General features: G+C 33.4%; 3 protein-coding genes across 3 annotated transcripts; all 3 read left to right on the top strand.

Moving 5' to 3' along the window:
* The first annotated feature begins 617 nt into the window (after window positions 1–617).
* LOC133329823 (mannose-1-phosphate guanyltransferase beta) lies at window positions 618–2,780 on the top strand. The gene is made up of 3 exons (XM_061538286.1): window positions 618–794; window positions 886–1,420; window positions 2,369–2,780. The coding sequence occupies exons 1-3, from the start codon at window positions 618–620 to the stop codon at window positions 2,767–2,769; spliced, it is 1,113 nt and encodes a 370-aa protein (XP_061394270.1). The 3' UTR covers window positions 2,770–2,780.
* Window positions 2,781–3,731: 951 nt separating this feature from the next.
* Window positions 3,732–5,172, top strand: LOC133329827 (Bardet-Biedl syndrome 5 protein homolog). The gene is made up of 5 exons (XM_061538288.1): window positions 3,732–3,846; window positions 3,902–4,050; window positions 4,147–4,336; window positions 4,404–4,641; window positions 4,708–5,172. Exons 1-5 carry the CDS (start codon window positions 3,779–3,781, stop codon window positions 5,170–5,172), a joined length of 1,110 nt encoding a protein of 369 aa, XP_061394272.1. The 5' UTR covers window positions 3,732–3,778.
* An 8,636-nt stretch (window positions 5,173–13,808) lies between these two features.
* Window positions 13,809–14,677, top strand: LOC133329828 (checkpoint protein HUS1). The gene has a single exon (XM_061538289.1). It carries the CDS (start codon window positions 13,823–13,825, stop codon window positions 14,672–14,674), a length of 852 nt encoding a protein of 283 aa, XP_061394273.1. The 5' UTR covers window positions 13,809–13,822; the 3' UTR covers window positions 14,675–14,677.
* Window positions 14,678–22,910: the final 8,233 nt, after the last annotated feature.

Raw genomic sequence — 22,910 nt, forward strand, 5'->3', positions numbered from 1 at the left:
ATAAACATCAAATTACATTTTATATGTGACAGAAATTTGACAACTGAAATTGTGAAACAAACAAAAAGTACGTGACATCTTTTGATTGGTTTGTATACTCCGCCGTTGTTGTTGTTACTGTACGTTGTAATAAGGCCACCATCATCGTCCAAATAAACAATTTACATCTGAAAAAAGGAGGGTGTTGACACAGTCGCGAAAGAGAGACAATAACAAATAAAAACAAAGAGAAGAATCTAATTGGCGAGGGTAATCGTTTTCTGAAGAAAAAAAAACACACATCATATGCCGGCATACAATAGCAACAACAATAAAAAATACATCAAATATTGATTAAACTTTATTTCTTATCAGTTGGAGAACAATTAGACTTTTTATCGTTGGTGGTGCTAGTAGTTGTTGTTGTATGACCTGTTTTGTTGGCTAGTTGGGAAATACTACAGAGCGAAAAAAATAAGGCATTTAGTTGTTTGTTTTTTGTGGGTGACGGTGCAGGAGGGAAGAAAATTGTTGTGCAGTGAAAATACAAGTGCAAAAGACTGACGTGTCATAAACGAGATTTTGTTTTATTTTACATTCAATATTTCCACAGAACATTTATTTTGATAACAAACATCATGTGTGGGTCATCGCCTCAAGTCACAAAAGGAACACGAGCCTTAATTTTAGTTGGGGGTTATGGCACAAGATTGCGTCCGCTAACATTGAGCACACCAAAGCCACTGGTGGAGTTTGCCAATAAGCCAATATTACTGCACCAACTGGAGGCATTGGTTAGTGCGGGATGTATTCAGGTAAGTTGCAGTTATGCAATATTGAAGTATATACGAGAGTGTGTGGTTCATAATCCAATAATCTTTTGTTTCTCCATGTATCATATACTAGGTCATCTTGGCTGTATCGTATCGTGCTGAACAAATGGAAAAAGAATTAAAAATCGAAGCAGAAAAACTGGGCGTAGAATTGATATTTTCACATGAAACTGAACCGCTGGGAACTGCCGGACCTTTGGCCTTGGCTAAACACATTTTAAGTGCCAGCAATGAACCTTTTTATGTTCTAAACTCGGATGTCATTTGCGACTTCCCATTCAAACAATTGGAACAATTCCATCGCAATCACGGCAAGGAGGGCACAATAGTCGTGACCAAAGTAGAAGAACCCTCCAAATATGGTGTAGTGTTATACGATGAACACGGTTGCATCAAAAGTTTCATAGAGAAACCACAAGAATTTATTAGTAATAAAATCAATGCTGGCATTTATATATTTAATCCATCCGTGTTGGATCGCATTGAAGTTAAGCCCACATCAATAGAAAAGGAGGTATTTCCTCTAATGGCTGAACAGCATGAATTGTATGCCATGGAATTGCCGGGATTCTGGATGGATATTGGTCAACCAAAAGACTTTTTGACGGGTAAATATTAAATATGGTTAGCATTTGTGTTGTGGTGTGTGTGACATTTTATTTGTTCATGAATGTAGTGGTTTTTTAAACATTTGTTTTTTTTTTCATGAACGGGATTTCACCGCTTTGTAAAGCAAGTAATATATGATTGGTGATTCACCCATAAAAATCAATAATTAAAATGTATGCAATACTTTTCAATATTTAGATAAGATACCATTCTAGGAAATTAACAATTAAAAAATAACATATCAATATGGTTTTTATCTATGTTGTGTTCTTCACTTTCTGATTAAAATTGTTTCCGGGAATATCATTGTTTTGCTGTTTGACTTTATGTCTTTCATATTGTTCCAAATGATACTTTGATAAGAATCAAGTTAACAGGTGCTAAGCGCAAGATCACGAGATGCATGACCTACTTTGATTAAATAAAAACCATTAAAATTACAGGAGTACTAAAAACTTAAAAAGCATGAGGAACAAAATATGCAGAAGAAAGGGAAGCTTACACAATTGAACTGTGGACAACGCAGTGTATTTGTGCCACATGACACTTCTACGCTATTCAGAGACAACAATATAATATTCTACACTAATATGGACCACATTCCGAATTATAATACATTAGATTGTTATCCATAATATATTTTAATCGATAGTAAATCAAAAGTGGAAGTCTGCTAACTGCTAACAGGATTCCACTAAGTACCAATTATGGTATATTGTGTGTTTGTTTTGATCGAATATCTTGTCTCTAATTGCATTTAATAGTGTCATTAAAAATTAATAAGACAAAATTACTTCTTATCAGTTTACAAATACATATATTATTGTTTCGAATAGCTATTATCTTATCAAAACGAATGCAATGCAGATGCCATAGCTCTTCCATTTTATAACATTATCATTGATTATATTATTTTTCTCATCCACATATTTCCTCTTTCATTTTAGGAATGTGTCTCTATTTGAATTCCGTGCGACAAAAACAACCGGCTAATCTTTACACTGGTCCGGGTGTTGTTGGCAATGTTCTTGTCGACCCCACAGCCAAAATTGGTCAAGGCTGTCGAATTGGTCCCAATGTTACAATTGGTCCAGATGTTGTCATCGAGGATGGTGTCTGTATTAAACGCTCTACCATACTCAAAGGAGCTATTGTTAAGTCACACTCCTGGTTGGATTCCTGTATTGTTGGTTGGAGCTCAATAGTCGGTCGTTGGGTCCGACTGGAGGGTACCACGGTGTTGGGTGAAGATGTCATTGTTAAAGATGAAATATACATAAACGGTGGCCAGGTGTTGCCGCATAAAAATATCGCAGCCAGTGTACCAGAACCTCAAATTATAATGTAGATTCAACAAAAATCAAAAAAACAAAAGAATAGGCAATACACTTTAGGTTTAAAACGACTAGGCGAAAGTTATTTCAGCTTGCAGCCAACAAAACGAAGAAAATCCGTTTCCGTTAGAGGTGATATTAAGACAAGCTGTTTTTTATACATCAATATAAATGTTACTTATTTTACAAGTAATAAATAGTTGACATTGTTTCATATTTTTCAAAAAAAAACAAAAATTATTATATTACCTTGTTACGGACGACTTATGTTTATGCAATATTATTCATTTAACTGTGTGCTTTCTTTATACATACAAAAATATATATTTTCTATATATAAATCAGTTTTTTTCTAATATTTTACTTTGCATTTTTGTTTTTATTTTTAATTTTTTCCCATTATTGTTTTTTGATATATATTTGGTATTTAATGAGCATTTCCAATGTTTACAACTCTTTGCTAGGCATATTTAATTTATTTCACTTTATTGGCTAATAATTATTGTTATACTGCTGCTATATCATATTTGATTTAAGTTCATATTAATATATATACATAAATAAAATTAAATTTAGAATTTTTTCCTTGATTAGTTATAACGATTTTTACTTTATAAGTGCCGAGCATTTTTTCCATTACCTAAAGATAATAATGCTAAACAAATTTTCTTTAAAGAACACATATATATACTAAATAATCATTTTTTTACAAACTCAAAGTCATTTTTTATAAGATAAATAAAGAAATGAATCAAAAAAATTAATTTGATGTGAAACTTATTTGGAACATAACTATTTTAGACAGGATAATGAAATCAAACTCTGTAAAAGTATCCACATTATTTGACATAACATTTTCGAGTCGCTGTGTCATATTACAAACTTTTCTTTTGTCCCTCAACACCAATTATATGGTTGCCTAGTAACGAAATTGTCCAATGGAAACCTTTATACTACAATTATAAGTCGAAAAAAGCAATCAAACTGTTTCTACATTCAGCATTTATTAACAAAACATTACCAATGGAATCTGTGGAACCGTTCAATCTGCTGTGGGAAGATAAGGAAATCAAATTTGATACTCCCAATGTGTGGGTAACAATCCAACTTATATTTTTCGTTAATTTCTAATTAGTAGTTTTGTAGGCAAAAGCATTTGCGTAATGGCGAACAAGTGATATCGACCATTTATTATATAGAAGATACCAAAGGTAATCCTGGAGATTCGGGACGTCTGCTGGCTACCAATTTGCGATTAATATGGTATTCCTTGGTACACAAAAAATTCAATTTATGTAAGTGAAAAAAGAAATTCTTTCTCTTTTATGTAATAAATTGAAATTGACTGCCTCTTTTGATTTTACACAATTGACTTCCTCCCGCAACCTTAGCCATTGGCTATGGACGCATTGCCAATATGAATACCAAAATGACCAGCAACAAAGTACGTGGCAATTGTTTGGCCCTGTACATACTGGCCATTGGTGGTAATACGCGTTTTGAATTCCTATTTACCGATGTATCTGGAGAAACGGAACGCAAAAATATGCCCATATTTCAAAGTGTATTCGATATTTATCAGTAAGTGTGGAACTTGGTGTTTACATTTGAATTTGAAATTTGATCCAATTGTGTTTATCCCTTACAGACTATATCAACGTACCTATTTGTATCGCGATTTAAAGTTGCGAGGAGCAATCTTACAATCTGGCCAACTGATTATTCTACCACAGGAACAGGTTATCAACAAAGTGAATGGTGTCTGGAATCTAAGCAGTGATCAAGGAAATTTAGGCAGTTTTGTGGTTACCAATATTCGCGTGGTATGGTATGCCGATGCCAATGAGACCTTTAACATCAGTCTACCCTATATACAAATAGCCAATGTAGGCCGATCTCTTTTTTTCCCACCCAACTATACAGATTTTAAAGTAAATCTTCTCGAATTTCAGATACGAATACGTGAATCTAAATATGGTCCCGCATTGGTTATACAAACTGCCGAAACAGGTGGTGGTTATGTTTTGGGATTTCGCATAGATCCCACGGAACGTCTAACGGAAATATTTAAAGAATTAGTTTCATTACACACGGTGTATACGGAAAATCCTAACTTTGGCATTGTTTATGATTCACCCGATTTACGCAAACGTTCGACTGTTGAGACAGTGCATCGCAAGGATTTTAAGGTGGAAGAATTTCAGGAAATCGATGAACGTCAAGAAAAGGAAATTAATTCAAAGTTAAATACCTATCTGGCTGAGGGCAGCCTTATGGTGGGTGAAGAAAAACCACCCCGTGAGCCGGTCTATTGCAAGGAATTGGGCTTTGCCATGGAACGTATACGGGATAATTATAAATTAAAAGATCTATGGGATATATTGCCACAGCAAATGATAGTGATGGAGGAGGAATGAGATTCATGGAATAGAGATTAATAAATCATTTTGATTAATGTTTATTTTTTTTATTTAATGTTTAAAATAATAAATTCATATTGTAAAATAAGTTGCATTCCAGAACATTGATGGATTTGTAGGATGGATTTTTTTCATGTGTAGATCAAAAAATCGCTTTATTGGCGTTCAATATTATGTCTGTTTCTGATTTCCAAGTATTCCAGCAAGAGTTTTGAGTTGCTCTTGTTCCAATCCTATTGCATACGCGGTATACTTATGCAGGCTATCGAACCTTGAGCTAATTGGTAGTCGAAATTCTAAAGAAAACATGAAGCTTGAGGAAAGCATCGTGACCCTTCACTCGTATAGACAAATAAGACTAAATGAACAAAAATATTACTAATAGAATAATTCATCAATCAAGGGTACGGAAGCATGGAACACATAATCATTCACTGTTATCATCTCAATGACGCGGTAAGGAAAACGTGGAATACCAGCAAATTAGAGATTTTAATAGGTAGCAATGTTTTAAGAATCTTCGCTATTTGATTTAATATTGTTATCGGCCTGTAGGAATCTTCTTTGATCACATCCAACCCAAGGTTCCCCCAAAAATCTCCATCTAAAACCTTTAAAAAATCCACGTCTTTTGTGGTCCAATGCTCCACCTAAAAAACGTTAAAAAAAATCTAAGCCTTTTGTGATCCACGCCTATTGTGGTCCAAGGCTCCACATAAAAAAACGTTAAAAATTCTAAGCCTATTGTGATCCAAGGCTCCAACTAAAAATCTTTATAAAATCCACGTCTATTGTGGTCCAAGGCTCCAACTAAAAATCTTGAAAAAATCTATGTCTATTGTGATTAATGGCTCCGCATAAAAATCTTTTAAAACTCCACGCCAATTGTGGTCCAAGGCTCCACCTAATTTTTTTTTTTTAAATCCAGTATCCATTTATTTTTTGTTTTACAATTTCTTCCTCTTTGTCTTTGATGTTAGAGTGGACATGTCTGTATCATTTTTGACCGTTGAGTCGTTGCTGACTGACTTATCGCTGATGTCAGATTGCAAAATCTATCCATTGGCATTGATTGGATACATTATCCTCCCAATTATAGGAAATTAATACTTTAATACTTTCAAATAAAAATATATAGATTTCCATTTAAACTGTTTCCATTGTTTTGAATTTATTTTTTATTTATTTGTTTGTTTTGTAATAAGTAGTGGCTTATTAATTTTATACATATTTAGATATATTTATATTTTTTCATATATATAATTCAAGTTGTAATTGGTTTTCTATTTTCTTGAAATTTTTTATTTTGTATTTTTATTTTATTTTTTTCTTTTCAGTTTGCCTTTTACAATTGTTCTTTATTCCTCTGCTATAAACTATGTTGTATGATTTAATTCTTTCTTGTTTTTAAAAATTGTTAAGAATATCCACTATGGTTTTTCAAAACTTTGCCGGTATCAGTGCCAAAAATGTTTATTTTATTTTTATGTTTTCGTTTTGGTAAAAAGATACATATGTATTAAAAAAACGAGATTACAATTTGTATATATATAAAACACAAAGATAATCAAATTATCTTTGACAAAGTGTGTGTTTTTTGTTTCAATTTTAAAAACGAAAAATTAAATTAAATGAAATATCGTTAATGTTGTTTTTATATGTAAAAATTAGATTTTAACATAACTTATAGAAAATTGCATTTTAATTAATTGTAATATAGATAGGTTTTTCTACATATGTGTTTCGACATATATACATATATCTATATATAAATAAGACTAAAGACTAAAATAATAAAAAAAGAAACATTTCTCATCATTTAATATCACAACACACAATAGTTTTTGTTCCGTTGGTTTTGTTTGTTTGTTTTTTTTTTACATAACAAATTATGTTTTTTTCTGTATGTGTAAAGCATAAACACAAATACTTAGGGATAGGACAAATTAATCATAGATTAACATAAAAATAAATTATAGGAAATATTTATGTTGTTGTATTTAAGAAATTTGTATTTCTTGATGCAAAAACTTTTCACTACATTTTTATGCTTTGTATTCATACAATTTTCTTTATTTATTTTTTTTTTTTGCTATTACAGATTTAAGAAAAGAAACTGTTATAATAATGTTTTCTTGATTTGTTTTTTCTTTTCTTTCAAAAAAGTACACATGTATAAAGTTCTTCTCTGCTAAATTTTTTGTTAATCTGGGGGTTTGAATTCAATTTCTTATGTAGCTGCAGTTTTAATTTATTGTTAGGATTTAAGTTTTGTTTTATCATTGTTTCTTAAAATTAATTGAGTTAAATTTTGTTTTGTTGTCTTTAATACTTTATACTTCTTCTTCGTCTTCTTGGTTGGTATGCTAATGATTAAGGTGTTTTTGTGTAATTTTATAAAAGTATAAGTTTTATAATATTATTATAGTTATTGTGGGATATAGGGATAATTTTGAATCAACATCCACCTGTGAATGAAAGGCCGCCATATCGAATGAGATCCTTATTTTTTTTTTTTTTTTTTTTGTATTGAAAAACTAATAGTAAAATGTTTATATATAAAGAACACACCACACAACATTTGTGTTGAAAAATATAAATTAATTGTTTATCATATCTTTTGAGCTTAGAACCACTAATAAAATTTTGACAAATGTTAGTTCTAATCGTTAGAAATAAATTGTCCTCTGAACAATCTTCACTACTAACCTCAGTTTGTTCAATCTTAGTTGTGAATTTTAAATGTAGATGTATACGAATTTACTAAATATGCTATTTTTTATAAAAAATAGGAAATAGTAGAAAAAACATAAATTTTCCAAATTTGAATATTGCCAAAATTGAAAAATATTAGAACATACCAGTGTTATTTTCTGTATATGTTTCATGGTAAATGAGCGAATAAGATTCAATAATGGCTATCCGTAAACTATACTGCGACATTCAAACTGACAAATTTATTTGTGAAAATTTGATTCAAAAAAACGACACAATAATATAAAAAATACAAAATATATTGGCCATTCCATTCAAATAGATATTAAAATTGCTTCCCAACATTTTTTGTTTTGTTAATTAAAATCGGGAGTTTAAGTTATTCTTTAAAAAAATATATATCTATACCGTTCTTCCAACATTTTTCGGCATGTTTAATTTTTGCCTTTCTCAGCATTGATACTGGTTGCTGTTGGAGTTAATGTTTTGACTTGGAGGTCTCTCTGTTCATGGCCCATAATTTGCTTCAGTCGGGATCGTGTTAAAGGTGGCGAAAAATTACCAACACGTTGTTGTCCAACTCTAGACAAATTGGCTTCAAAACGTTTTCCAATTTGACTATTTCTAGTCGTACAAACATCCAGTTGTGGTTTTGCACTATGGCTACCTGTTGTCATCGATCTTAGCGTGGGTGTGGCTGGTACAATCAAATTATCCTTTTTAGGGGGAATCGTTGATGACTTGCCGCTGCTTGTGGCTTCTGGTGTCAGTTTCCGTTTACGTTTATTCCTCCGATTTTTATTTTCTATTACTTCGTTGAGTTCTTGGCCTTGGCAAGCAGCCGTTGGATGTCCAGCATCCTTAGCCGGTGCTGCAGTTGAAGTTTTTTGAGTTTTTTCTTTTTTCATCAACTGTACAATATTTGTTTTGGCACCTTTTAATTTTTGTTTACGACCTTTAGCTTTTTTTACCTTTCCCGATAATTCACTGTTTTTTCCTCCACTGGCGATATCCAATTTCTTAGTTACAGCTGATGCTGGCGCTGGTGATTTAAATATATTACAACCCTCAGTAATCTGTGAAGAAATTGCCATTTCCTTTGTGCGTACAGTTCGGGTATTTCGTGAACCTCCATCCACTATGTCACCACCTTTTGCTGATGACATCTTAGTTGACTGGATATTTATTAGATTTTTCATGTGTCCCACCAAACAAACAAATGCCGATTGATGATTAGGCGTTTCACTTTCGGCAAACAGATGAAGTGTGCTATAAGGGGAGTAAAATAAGTGACGAACTCAGGAAATTCAAATCTACCTGATGTTTACATACCTGGGCTTTGGTTTAAAATGTTCATAATATTCCCTATTCTCTTGTTCCTCGTTGTTGTTATCACCAGCCACTATATCGGCAGTCTCATTTCTTTCATTCGGAGCTACTTTCGTTACAGATATTTTCTTCTTCTGTCTATTGTTAACATCACAGTTCGATTTTAAAATAAATTCATTTGTTCTTGTGGCAAGATTTGCTTTGGGAAAACGTAGAGAACTGCCACGAGATTTGCTGCCACTATAAAAAAACACACAGAACGGAAATAAGAAATGCTTAAAAAATACAATTCAATTCGACATACCTTTTCCATGGCGTTGTGGGAACCTTACGTATTGGCTTAAAATGGCACATTTCCTTTCCAAGACTATCAGTGCTGCTTGTTTTTTGCCGCTCCTCGGGACACCGATGTAATATTGTTGGTGGTATGGTGTGTAATCTCGGCTTTACTCCTAGATTCTGTGAAACGCTTTTTTTGCGAGCCACTGCGGCAGATACATTTATAGACGATGTGCTGGCCACAGGCGTTGTGGATGATGACGAGGAGGTGACATTAATATTGGAGTATGATGTGGTGGTGTTGGTGGACGTCTTAGAGGTATTATAGTGATTGACAGTACTGCCGCTGTCGCTGTTGGTGGAGTTGGTGGTTTTAATCGTGGATGATGTCGTTGTGATATTGTTGTTGGTTTGATTACAGTTTCTGGCCAAGGATGGTGTTGTTGCTGTGGTCACAAAGACCTTTTGCACTGTATCCTTTAGGCTGTTTATAAATGATAATGATTTGGAATTGTCTGTAGTTTTTAGGGAATGTTGTTGCGGAAGCTGCTGCTGTGGATTGTTGGTGGTCTTGGTGTCATTGGAAGAACAAACATTTTTAAGTGCTGACGGTGACTGGAAATGAAAACTATTGTGATTCTTGAGGGAATTTATATTGTTCGATTTTATGCATGACGATGACAACGATGCTGAGGATGCTGACGACGATGTGGAAGATGTGGTAGTTGAGGATAAATTGTTTTGTTTGTTGTTAACTGGTGGATGATTGGCAGATGCTGAGGACATATTCACAGCTGTTTGTTTTCTTGTTGTTGATGCATTTGTTGTTGTTGTACTATTGCTGCCCGTATTGTTATTGGTATTGTTGTGCAATGTACTGTATGCTGTTGCGGTGGTCTGCCCTGGAGTTGCCAACAACATGATGTCCCCGTCAATGTAATTTCTGTCGCTTAAACAATGGAGCTGATATGCTCTTCTTATATTTAGACCAGTCTAGCGAACATTTTTCTTTCAATTTTTTGCGAAAAAATCTTGAAGATGAAAATATGAAATAACAAAATATGTTTATGTTACTTTTGGCAATTACAACAACTTACCTCAGGAAAAACTTTTAAGTTCTCTTCTGTTGTAAAAAAGCCACAACACCCCCAAAAATTATATTTGCACACAAACTCACACACGTACAACGCAGTTTTCAGACAATTGGTAGCCGGTTTTACCTTTTTCTGGTATTCCCAAAACCAATTTACCAAAACTTCATCAATTTTTCGCTTGCAGCAAATATTTTTTGACACTTTTTATAGAAAAATTGACTTTTCCATTTCATATTTTCTCGCAAATTTAATTTCATTCATAATTGTTTATCCCCTTATTTTTTGCGAGCAATTTCATTCTTTTTTCTTCTCACTATTTTCTTAATTTACTATACTATTTTTACACACACACACATTCAGAATCATTTTACACACACACAAACCATTCAGTCATTAAACTAGGGATACTTAATTCGACGTTCGATTAATCGGCTGTGCAAAAAACAAAAACCTTCACTAAAATCGATTTTTATTAATTTGCAATCGCCGATGATAACAAAAATGTTTTATTTTGGATAATAGAAAAAGGAATTCAAGTATTAAATAAATAAATGATTTAATAATATTACATTTACAGTGTATTGGATTTAGTAAATCAAATGGATTCAAATTGTAAATTCCGTTGTTCATTTTGTTGGTAGTCCTTTTCAAGTTTTTGTATTAAAGTTTTGTGTTAAAAATCTATGCGAGCAACTTGGCATTTAACTCTTATGCCATGTTCTGACGGGCATTCGAACAACGTAGTTCGCTCTCAGAATTACGTATATGAATTAACCCGTTCATACAACACTATTCTTAATTCATGTCATCAGAGTTTTTTTATTTCAAAATTTTTGTTTCTTGTTTCACACCAAAATTGTAACATGTTTGCGTAAATAACTTATGGATTTAAATAGAAAAAATAATTCTCTTTCTCCTGACTATAATATCAACCCCTATCACTTTACTTTTAATTCATGTTTTCCATTTTTTCTGAAAATATTGTTGTTTTCAATACATTTTTATATTTTCTCAACTCAAATGTCACATTTAAAAAATGGGAGAATTTTTGTTTGGGTTTCCCCACTTTAGTTTCTCGTTTTGTACGCTAATTAGAACCAAGGGGAAAGAAATGCACATTGCATTATGTAGACAACAAAATTTACATCCTTCTGCATATATAAAAACTAGAATTGTGGTTACTTTTCATTCATCATTTTCAATTTTACTGAAAAAGTTTGAAAATTTTAAAAATTTTTTCATGCTGTCAAAATTAATTTATTTTCGATAAATTCTCTCAATTGTTAGAGATGGGACAACATTTTTGGTGATTCAGAGAGTGATTCGAATTGAACAACGTACAAAAGTCGGTGTTCGCTCACACAATTTTGTATGGGGAACTAAGTAATTACTTTATAATTCAGGGTCGAACAACGAATGAGAGAGCGAACAACGTTCGTCTGTACATGGTATTATGCGGTGTACACACTAGCATTTTTGAATGGCACTCTTGCCCAAATTTTGCTTGTTTGATAGTGTGGTCTCACATGTTTGTCATTCATCAGGCAACCACAAAAATATTTATGGTTGTTGGACAGTCAGTAATCGATAAAAAAGCTGACAGTCAAAAATGATAGTGTGTACACCGCTTTAAGGGTTAAGGGTTGTTGTATTTTCGATAATATATAACGCGACGGATGGCTCAACGCGAGCATTCTGCTAAGCCCTTTATTATTTTATTTATTTTCAAGTTCCTAATAATGTATAAATAAATGGACTGTTCCAGAACCCGCGTAATTGTATAACTTTTATTACGATAACAATTTTCCATTATGATATCGGAAAAAATAGTAAAAAATACTAAATTTTTGGTCTGTTCCCGTACTGCAAGAATCTATTACTTTTTACTACGATAACGAAATTTCCGTTATGATATCGAAGAAAGTAGTAAAATCTAGTAGATGCTTTTAGTACGGCAAAAGCGTCAAATAAATCTTCATTGTTGAGGCCAACAGCTGTGACTGATACGGCAACCTTATTAAATCTATCCTGGTTCCGATCGTTCATTTCATTGCAACGTTCTTAGTTGAAAGTCTACTTACGTATCCCTGTTCGGGACGACACAAGCTCCGTGAATTTGTCGAAAAAATCAATAAAAAAAATCGCAAATAATTAAAGAATTTCCCATTAAAGGTAAGTGAATTTTTTAATATTAAAGTTCATAAAGAAAATACGAATTGAATTATGTGCAATATTTTCAAAAAAATATTAAAAAGTTATTGTAAAAAATAAGCTGTGTTGTTTGTTTGAAGAGGGATCTGAGGGGAGCACTTTCGATTATGGCAAAACATGCCAAATGCTAAAAGCAAAAAAAAGGTCGCTAATTGTTGATATAATTTATCAGAAAGAAGAAGAAGCAAACAAATAACAATGTGCTTAAACGTTTATTTTGTCAAATCATTTTTGTACGGTGGGGGAAGAAACGGCAATGCGACATAAACATTTTGGAAAATTCAAGGTGGTTATTCTGTTAATCTTTTGTTTTATATGATAGTATTTTTTTCTTTTCTACGTAAAAAATTGTATCTGGTTATGAGATGTATACACCTGAATCGAACTCATCCTAAATTCATCGGATTTTAACTTCCTACTACAGGCAGAGTAATCTGGAAAAGGGTAATTCACACGCATTAGCTTATTTCGTCACAATAAAAAATCTATTTGACTCTAAAAGAACGTGTGTGCTTTTCATTGCGAAATTACTTTCTGTTATGGAAAAAGTGTCAAGAAACTATTGTAAGGGAGGAAACCATTCTCCAGGATGGAGTAACCCAACCCGATGTTATGTTATTGAAGCAGTCCTATTTGTTGAGGCTGAGGTGGTAGACATTGGCCGAGTAAGAGTCGGTTCGTTTCGGATCGTAGACCCCTGTGTCGAGGAAATGTTTTGTTCCTTTGTAGTTTTTAAAGTCAGCACTTTACATTATTGTATTTTTTACAACGTTCCGTGGACCGTATAAAAGATGTTTACATTTTTTGCAGGATAATGACTAGCCATTGTAGTGGATAACTTAGAAAATGTCTACATTTTCATATATTTTTAATGTTTCTTTCATTTTCCTCACTTATTACTTTTGTTTAATATATTTGGGTTTTTGGTTTCATTTTCCATACCGTTTTTTCATATGTTGTTGTTGTTGTGCATCAAAACAGGATTCAGTTTACATATAGACACATACAAACACAGCAAGATGAAATTCAAAGCTGCCATGGATGATGCAGAATATATGCGCGAATTTCTCAATATTGTTATCACACTATCCAAACTGACCAAGGAATGTGTCATCAACATTGAAACTGACAAAGTTCATTTTATCGCCAATGAAGAGTCGGGCACCACAGCACCCCTGGTATGGGTAGACATTGATGCCAAGTTATATTTTTCCGAATATCATGTTGAATTGGCCGACCAGAATCATCCCAAAATTATGCTTTCAACCTCTCCGATCGATTTGAGTCGGGCCCTATCGTCATTGCGTTCAAATGCCCGGCGCTGCAAATTGAAATTGCATAATATACAATTCCCCTGTCTCAGAATTGAAGTGGATGTTTTAACCCAAAGCTCAAATCAATTACGTCAAACCTTTCATGATGTACCGGTGACTGTTATACCACGCAGTGAATGGGACTTCTACGAATTGCCACAGAAGCCAAATTCAAAGTTGTCTCTCAGTGTACCCTCAAATCGTTTGATGCGTGGCCTCATCGATAAGATCAAGAATTTATCGCCTACGGTAATATTTTATGCCACTTCGGCGGGAGAAATGAATATTGTGGCGGAAACTGAAATGGCCACCATTACAACAACATATAAGAATTTGGATATTAAGGAAATAAATCCGTCGGAAGCTGAAAAAAATAAGGATCAAATAGAAGCTTCATGTTCGGTGGATTGTAAAAAGACTTCAATATTTTTCTCAGCTCTGCAGGTTCCGACAGGAGAACTATCCTGTGGCATTGATGATGATCGTCTTATACACATGGAGGTTAATATACGAAATGGTATTGCCATTCATTCTATATTACCAGCTGTGTGTATGTGAGAATTTAAGCTTCGAAATCAATATTTTGTAGAGATTGCGACTATATATCTTTAAAGAATTAAAAAAATAGATCAATAATTGGAAATTCAATAAAGTAAACAAACTAAACTTGCAAATAATTTGAAATAATTGTTACTCATTGGCTATATCAACTCGTGGATTCCAATTACCTCATGCCTGCTGTAAATAAAACAGAATAAAACCTTGGTGCAATACCAAATTGGACCAAACAATTCAATTTCTATTTGTCCTTTTGCTCTACACAACGGACATACTACATAATTATTCATATTACTGTTCATTGTTTTTTTAAGATCCGTAGAAGTATGACCACAAGACGACCTTTTCTTTTATTATGATTACAACCAAAGACATGCAAGTCAATAGGCTTGAGAATACATTTATAACGGGTATTTGGCTGTATAAATGCTAAGCTTATATGAAAAATTATAACCTCAATTTAAAATGTTGTAAAATGTTGTTAGCCAGCCACAGCCAGAACTACGGCTATATCAAGAGCAGCAAGCAAACGACACCGAGCTGTGTAGAGGAAACGATGTGTCGCCAGTGTCGTCGTCGTCGTTGCACATAGTAATGGATGTCCTAAATCTACGCTGCTGTTGTTGGTGTTTATGTACTTACTGTTTTCAAGTGTGTGTGTTAGTTTATATTACATACAATGTTTGTAATGGTCTCTTTTCCACTTTTGTCCTCCATCACAGGGATATTAGGGACAGTGGAATGAGTCATACAAATTTTTTTGATAATTTATATTTATATTTTAAAATGTTCGGCTATTGGCCCATTGTTTAACGCTAGATCGTTCTGTCCAGATATTGTTTTTTTGAATTCCTATATATTTTACTTTATATTCCTTAAGAGCTTAATATCAGATGATTAGAAAGTAATTAATTATTATTAAAACGGTTTGTATATATATAAAGACGGATTCTAGATGAAAAAAAAACCGAAGTCTTCTATGATAATTTCAAAACGAAATCGGATTTAATTGCAAGACAATGTAATTAGAGTGGATAAAAATGGTGTGCTAGATCGTTCCATGAGAGCGAAGTGTTCGATTGCAGTCTCATTTTGTCAAATGGCTGTCATCTAAGCCGATTGTCTAAAAACAATAGTGAATGCAAACGTCCGATTGTTTGAACCACATTATTTGGGTCAGGTCACTTAAATCAAGTCCAGAGAAATCGTGGATTTCAGATTAGTTCTGTATGAAGTGCTAAGGGAGTTTCTTTAGCGTTAAATTCCAGTGATCCAGTGATTCTGAACAGTTAACAACTATGGATTTTGTTATTTTTGGAAACAATTGTAAAAGAAATCTAATCATCTGGGAATACAACTCAAAATACAATTTTTGTTATTCAAAATATGTCCAGCAACCATCTATATTTTTATGGACATAAATTGGATGTTTTACGGAGCCAAATATAACAAAACAAATTAGCGTCGAACTAATGATAAATTAAGTAAAAAACCATGAGAAAATTAAACAAAAAAATAGCTTTAGAATTTTAAAGGGTATTTGAATTTTTTTCAATACCAATTCAATTGCCTTCAACATTCCATGAAAACCAAATAGAGTTCAGACTATTTGTCATATCGGGGATGAAAATACTACAATTTCTTGCATTTAACTACGAATTGTTGTAACCTAAAATGCTTGTATACCCCACCAACCCAATAAAATTTTCCAATTTGAAACCAGTGTATACACAGAAATGATACTTTTCTGTTTCATTTTGTTGGTTGGCTGGCTGTGGCACATGGATGGATTGGTGGGTTTGATACCTAACCACAGATGTAGTGGCGGCTTTGAGTCACCTTGTATAAAAATACACTCATTTTTCATTATATGGCTCAATCGAAAAATTGTATGAGTTTTATTATTGGAGAAATCTAGAGAAGAGAGAGAGAGATAGTAGTGTTCATTGTCCTCCAATATCAGTCGGCCAGTGAGAGTAAGAGGGTGCAGTTGCCTGCCATCCAGCCTGTTGTGTCTGTAACAAGTTTATTGTCGTTACGCCAGTCACCTTTATGTTGCAGTTTCGGTTTCTCTTTTTTTGTGTTCGGTGTTACTTTTGTTTTGGATTTTCTAAATGATTTATTTTGGTTTAATATGTGTTTTATGGTATTTCATTGCTAAGAAGAGGGCATTTAAATATGCTAAATAGATACAATGGATTTAATGTTTTTTATTTGTATGATTTAAACATTTCGATAAATTCTAGTAAAACATTCTATCCGGTTTAGGGTCAAAGCTCGTCATAATCATATACATATGTCTTCAATTCATTCTTGCTCATCGGCTAAAATGTCATTTATTATTTGAAGCATTTTGAATACAAAATTCTTGAGACTTTTTTTGCTTACATTTATCGTACATGTGTTTTCAACAACCTAACCCCCGACCCGGTATAATAAAATGAATGCTATTTTGCATATCATTTTTTATTTTTTTCATTTTTATTATGTTTTCATTTGTTTGGGGTTTTCTGTTTCATAATTTCTATGGCCTTTTGCCTCATCTTTTCAAGCAAAAGTGCAAATGTCTGATATTAACAATATTTTTGGCATTTCATTTAGATGCCAGCTAGCTGCACAAGATATAGATCGGAGGTATGAGTGTAGAAATGTAGTCGTGTTTTAACAGACATTGAATATGCTGGCTGACTGACTGGATGTTTGCCTTTGGCCATCTTTATACCAGTTCACTCCTAGAATATTTATGTGTATTCATATAAGTTTTTGTTCGTGTTGTTGTTGGATGGTTGTTGTTTCAATTTGGAATATATTTTTTAACTTTCCCTGTTTTTTCTTCTTTTTTGAATCTTTTTGTATTTTGTTGATATGTGTAACCAAATTGTGTGGGGATTTCAATTGAAAGATGACATTGTCTTATGTTTTAAATTAACTTCGCCTTAGGATTCGAAATTATAATTAAGATAGCGCAAATGAATTGATTAGTGTGGAGTGAATCCATATCCTTCAATGTATTTTCGTATGAGCTGAGTGAATTAAAGACTTTTTAACATATACAGCCTTTTTGAGTAAATTTTCTTATGATTTAAATTCTACTGAAGTTACAATTGAGCAGACAAATTAGATAGACGAGGATCTCAATCTACAGATCTAGCAATTGATGGCTCAATCAAACCACCCATATTTCATCTTTATCGGAACTTTGAGGCGTTCTTCGCCGAAAGAGTCTATGAACTTTGGCACAATGAACATAGGTGCAATGGCCGACTCTGTCTAACAAAATGATACACTCACTGTTGAACATGAGCAAAGATGAATAAGAGTAATGACTGGTCATTGCAATATCAGGTCCTTTAACAGTAAATGGGACCATGATGCTAATGATTACTGTAGACTCTGCGTTGACGAGGAGGATGGCTTCTTCAAGAACAATATCAAAACAAAAGGCTCAACCTTGTATCAGAAGATATATAAAGAGATAACTACTTATTATGTAAACCCTAGATCAAAAATCTTATCAAGTAATTTGGAAAATTAGATCAACACATCCATCCATTCATATATTATCAATATTCCTGTAGGAACAAACGATGCTAATAATGTAATTTTTTTTTAACATGATAGAATGTATTTTTTTTAAACATGATAGAATATATAACGTAATATTTTTTTATAAACATAAAATGGACTCATTTATTTATACCCCCAGATGGCCTATATACATATATATATATAGTGGAAGTGATGCAAATGTGGTATAGGTTGGTAATGTGGTATAGTCACTTTTTTTGTAAACTGAAAATTTTAGAATAACTGAAACATGTTCTATAGTTTGCTGTTCTCAAAAAAATAAGATAGCAATGACCTGTTTAATTTATTTAAATCACATTGAGAATCAGTACCAAAAATAAAATTTTTCATGAAATTGATTTTTTTTGGTTGAAGTTTAAAAATAATTTTTTGTTTTACGGATGTACTTTAATCGTTATTACTCAAGCATTAAAATAATCAGTATGAACTAAAAATCAAATAATATGCGCGATTGCACCACATAATCACCAATTTGGAAAAAAACTAGACATATAAACACAATAGGTAATATATGATTCTGCATGAAAAAAGGCCAGCACTAGACAAAATCTCATTACTATGTGAAACATTTGTACTCTACGAGAGTCTACCATGAATCACAAGGATGAAAAACAAAGGCTATGAGTTTTAACAACTTCTCCATACAAAAATTAAATATTGCCATGTGTAGACATTATTAAATAATAAAAATTAAAGTTGCACTCAACGTATCCGTTAAAAATCTTAACAGACATAAATCTCGAGCTAATTCGCATTCATTAAAAACAATAAATTATATAAGATATCAATTGGAAGTGAAAATTATACTATACCACATTAACATCATGTGGTATACCACATTACCTGCACTTTTTTTAAAATCAATTTTTATGGGATTTCAAATATTTTCTCAAATATCTCTTAAATTGTTAGAATAATATTATTTTCAAATTGATACATGGAAAGACAACACATGTAGCATGTTAAGTGTAAATTTTCAATTTAATCGGATAAAAAATAAAAATTTGGCAATCTAAAAACAAATGGGTATACCACATTTGCATCACCTCCTATATATATATATATAACACCGTCCTTACAGACAAAATTCAAATAAAGGTGTTTTCATGTTAAGAAACTGCTATCGAAGTTTTTGCCATGCCATTTTGCTTTGCAGATAAACCAAAAATGACAGACAATAGCCATAACCATAATTATGACTCCTGCTGATGTTTATCAATTCGACGCGACAACATTTAAATCTCAGTTCTGTTCCACTGTTCTGTTGTTTTCTCGCTGCAGTTTTGAACATTTTTGTTGTTTCATTTACTTTTATATTTTTCTTTAATTGGGTGTTGTTTGTTATTATCAACATGTTTCTTTGGGTATGCCATTTTAAAGACGAGGTGTAGGGAATTCAGCAAACAATTAAGAAGAAAAAGGACAAAAAAAAACTGTATGGCTCACCGAAATACACAAACATACAATGTGTGCGATGACTCCTCACTTGGAGGATGGTATCAATAATATGTTTTTTTTATTTTTCTTTGTTTTTTTTTTTATTTATTTTTTTGGTGTACGACCATTCAATGGCCCTTATGTTTGCGTTTTTTTTTCGATTTTTTGAGGTCTCGCTAGTTGTGTTGCATGTTTTACCGACAACTGACTGGTTTTTCAGTTTGTATTTTTTTGTTTATTTTCTGATTTGTTATGTTTATGTTTTTTGTTTCTTGTTGGTTTCATTTTTTCTTTGCTTACTTCTCTCTGCTTTGGCATGGTCTTTTATTATTTTCTTCATATTAACACAAGAGATTTTGGCCACACGATGACTACGATGACGACGATGACAACCAACAACCAGTTGTTGGAGTATTGACTTCGCCGAAAGGCTGGCAATGAGTTCGTTCATTCGTTACTGCCCGACTGTCCTTTGACTCTTCTCTCGGGGGTTTTTCTTGTTGTTGTTCGATTCCCATAAAACAACATATGGAGCGTTTCTTCAATATTGCCTCTGGTTTGTTTTTTTCCCAACCTCGGAACTAGTTTCACTTGTTATTCGTCTGCTGACTTCGTTCGTTCGTCTGTGCTATGACCATAGGAAAAAAAAATAACAAAAAGAAGAACCCTCAAAATTTGAGTTAATCTTCTTATGAGTTCATCCAGCAATATGTTTAAAGCTGTAAAAATATGAACAAAAAAGTTTTAGTTTAATTTATAATTTATAAATAACGAATCTATTCCCCTTGTTACACAATACATAAATTAAATTATGTATACAGTAAAATCTTGAATTAGCAATTTTTCCGGACTATCAAGAATTGTAGGAGAAATGACCGAGTTTATTTGTTTCAAAAATATTGTTAAGTGGTATTAAATTTGTTTGTGACTGTGGGCTTAAACCACTTTCAGAATAAACGACTCCTTTATACCTAGCTACCTTGGCGCAATACTGGACTGTCAACTACGATAGAACTGGAATGCTGAGGAACTGACGAAGAGTGGACAGATTGCACTCAATGCATGCAATAATTCCATTGGGAAAAGTGGGGGACTAAAACCATCGACTATAACACCGTGGTAAGCATTTCCACGACACAGGGGTCTACGGTCCGAAACGATCCGAGTCTTTCTGGGCCAACGTCTGTCACCTCAGCCCATTGTGTAAAAGCAATAGGGTTGCTACAACAACAACACCACCGTGGTAAGGCCCATCCTTTCCTACGGATCTCTTGTTTGGTGGCACTGCCTGTGTCATAAGTCGAAACTAGACAAGATACAAAGAGCCGCCTTGATTTTTATAACTGGAACCGCGAGGAGCACCCCACAAGCAGCTCTGAATGAAATTCTGAAGGCTTTTGGTTCTCAGCCCTAGTGCCCTACGACTGCATGAACAAAATCTTTGGCGAAATTGTGCTTATGTATCTTGAACGAACAGGGTATCGCAGCGGAATTGACAAAAAGTCTGGATGCAGAGTTTGTTGAACCAATGACTACCTTTGTGGATAGTCAGAGTTTGATAAAGCCATCAAACTCTGTAACATCAAGTCCGTCGTCGTCCTCGAGTGTAGATCAGTTTTGGAAACACTGACACTAACAGCTATCGGCTGTGTTGGGTACAAGGACACTGTGACATCAAGCAATGAAAAAGCAGACGAACTAGCTAGACGAAAATCTCAATCCATAGATCTAGCAATCGATGACTCAAGCAAACCATCCATATGTCACCTTCTCCGGAATTTTGAGACGTTCTTCGAATAAACTTTGGCACAACGAACATATGTGCAATGTGTCAAGATATATCTGCCGACTCTGTCAGCCAAGAGAACAAACTCACGGTTGAACCTGAGAAAAGCTGAAAATAGAGTAATGGCAGGAGTCATTACTGGTCATTGCAATATCAGCGCCTTTACCAGTAAATGGGACCATGATGTTTAATGATTACTGCAGACTCTCTGATGACGAGGAGGAGACGGAGACAAATGAGCATCACAGATTAGTGGGTGCTCACTTTCGACAGTGTCTAAACTTCTTTTCAACTATGGAACCGGCTTCAAGTGAAACATTAGCACTTAATATGTTTTCTGTCCAAAATGTTTACAGCCATCGACAATAATTGCTACCTACTTCCCTATTAGCTTCGTGTCTTCTCTATTCCCTTTCTCCCCTACAGATCTCTCCATATCTTTCATGGATGGACTGGACGGTCTCCGAGTGCTGCAGTAACAGTTAGTGACTGCACATCCCCAAACTTAATCAAACCTATCCCTAACTGACAACTAACCACTATAATTTTTGAATATTTACATAAAAGTGTGTACATATGCGTTTCTATGTATGTAAATAAGTTCCATTTGCAATACCAGCATAGCATATAGATAAATATATATGAATGTATATAACATTAATAACCCACATGAAATTTTAAAGATATGACAATCACAGAGTATCAAAAAATTAACTCAAAAAATAAATAAAATAATAACAATTAGAATTATTGTTGTTCGAAAGAGAGCGTTTTGGCATTCGCTTATTTCTTGGTTTCCCCTTACAGGGCGGTCAAACGTTGTAACAGTCATTGTAGTCATAGTTTTATCATTTCCATATCCCAGTCAGACGTCGTCATATGGCAATTTGATTATAACAATATCTTATGTGCGGGGTCGGTATATCTACCGCTGGTTGTCTGCTTGACTGCCTGGCCTGGCCCAGCTAATGCGTTCTACTCATATTCCGATGTACTACGTACACACGAACATATAAATAGTTTGTAAAACAGGAAAATAAATCCCCCCTCAACTGCATCTATGGGTACATACATACTTAGATATTGAAGCGTGTCTGTCGCTCTGTTAGTATGTACATTTATGGGAGAGTGTCTTTTTTGTTATTGTAATTGTTGTTGTTATTTTCAAAGCAAAATGAACAGCAAAACAGCTGAAAATGTAAATAGCAATTCATTTATAAACAACAAAACCAGTCCTCCACCACTAAATCAGCCATGTACGATCAGCTGATCGCCCCGGCCCCAAAAGCAACGAAAACCAAAACAACAACAGCAATAATAATAGTTGTGTTTTTCCGTTCCGCTGTTAATATTACCTATTTTTTGTAGTTACGTTTGTATGTATTTATGTCTAATTTTCTCTTTATCTCTTCTTTTTTATTTGCA

Source organism: Musca vetustissima, unplaced genomic scaffold (genome assembly GCF_032173495.1).
Source record: "Musca vetustissima isolate MV318-11 ecotype Yass unplaced genomic scaffold, APGP_CSIRO_Mvet_v1 utg8130, whole genome shotgun sequence".
NCBI lineage: Eukaryota > Metazoa > Arthropoda > Insecta > Diptera > Muscidae > Musca > Musca vetustissima.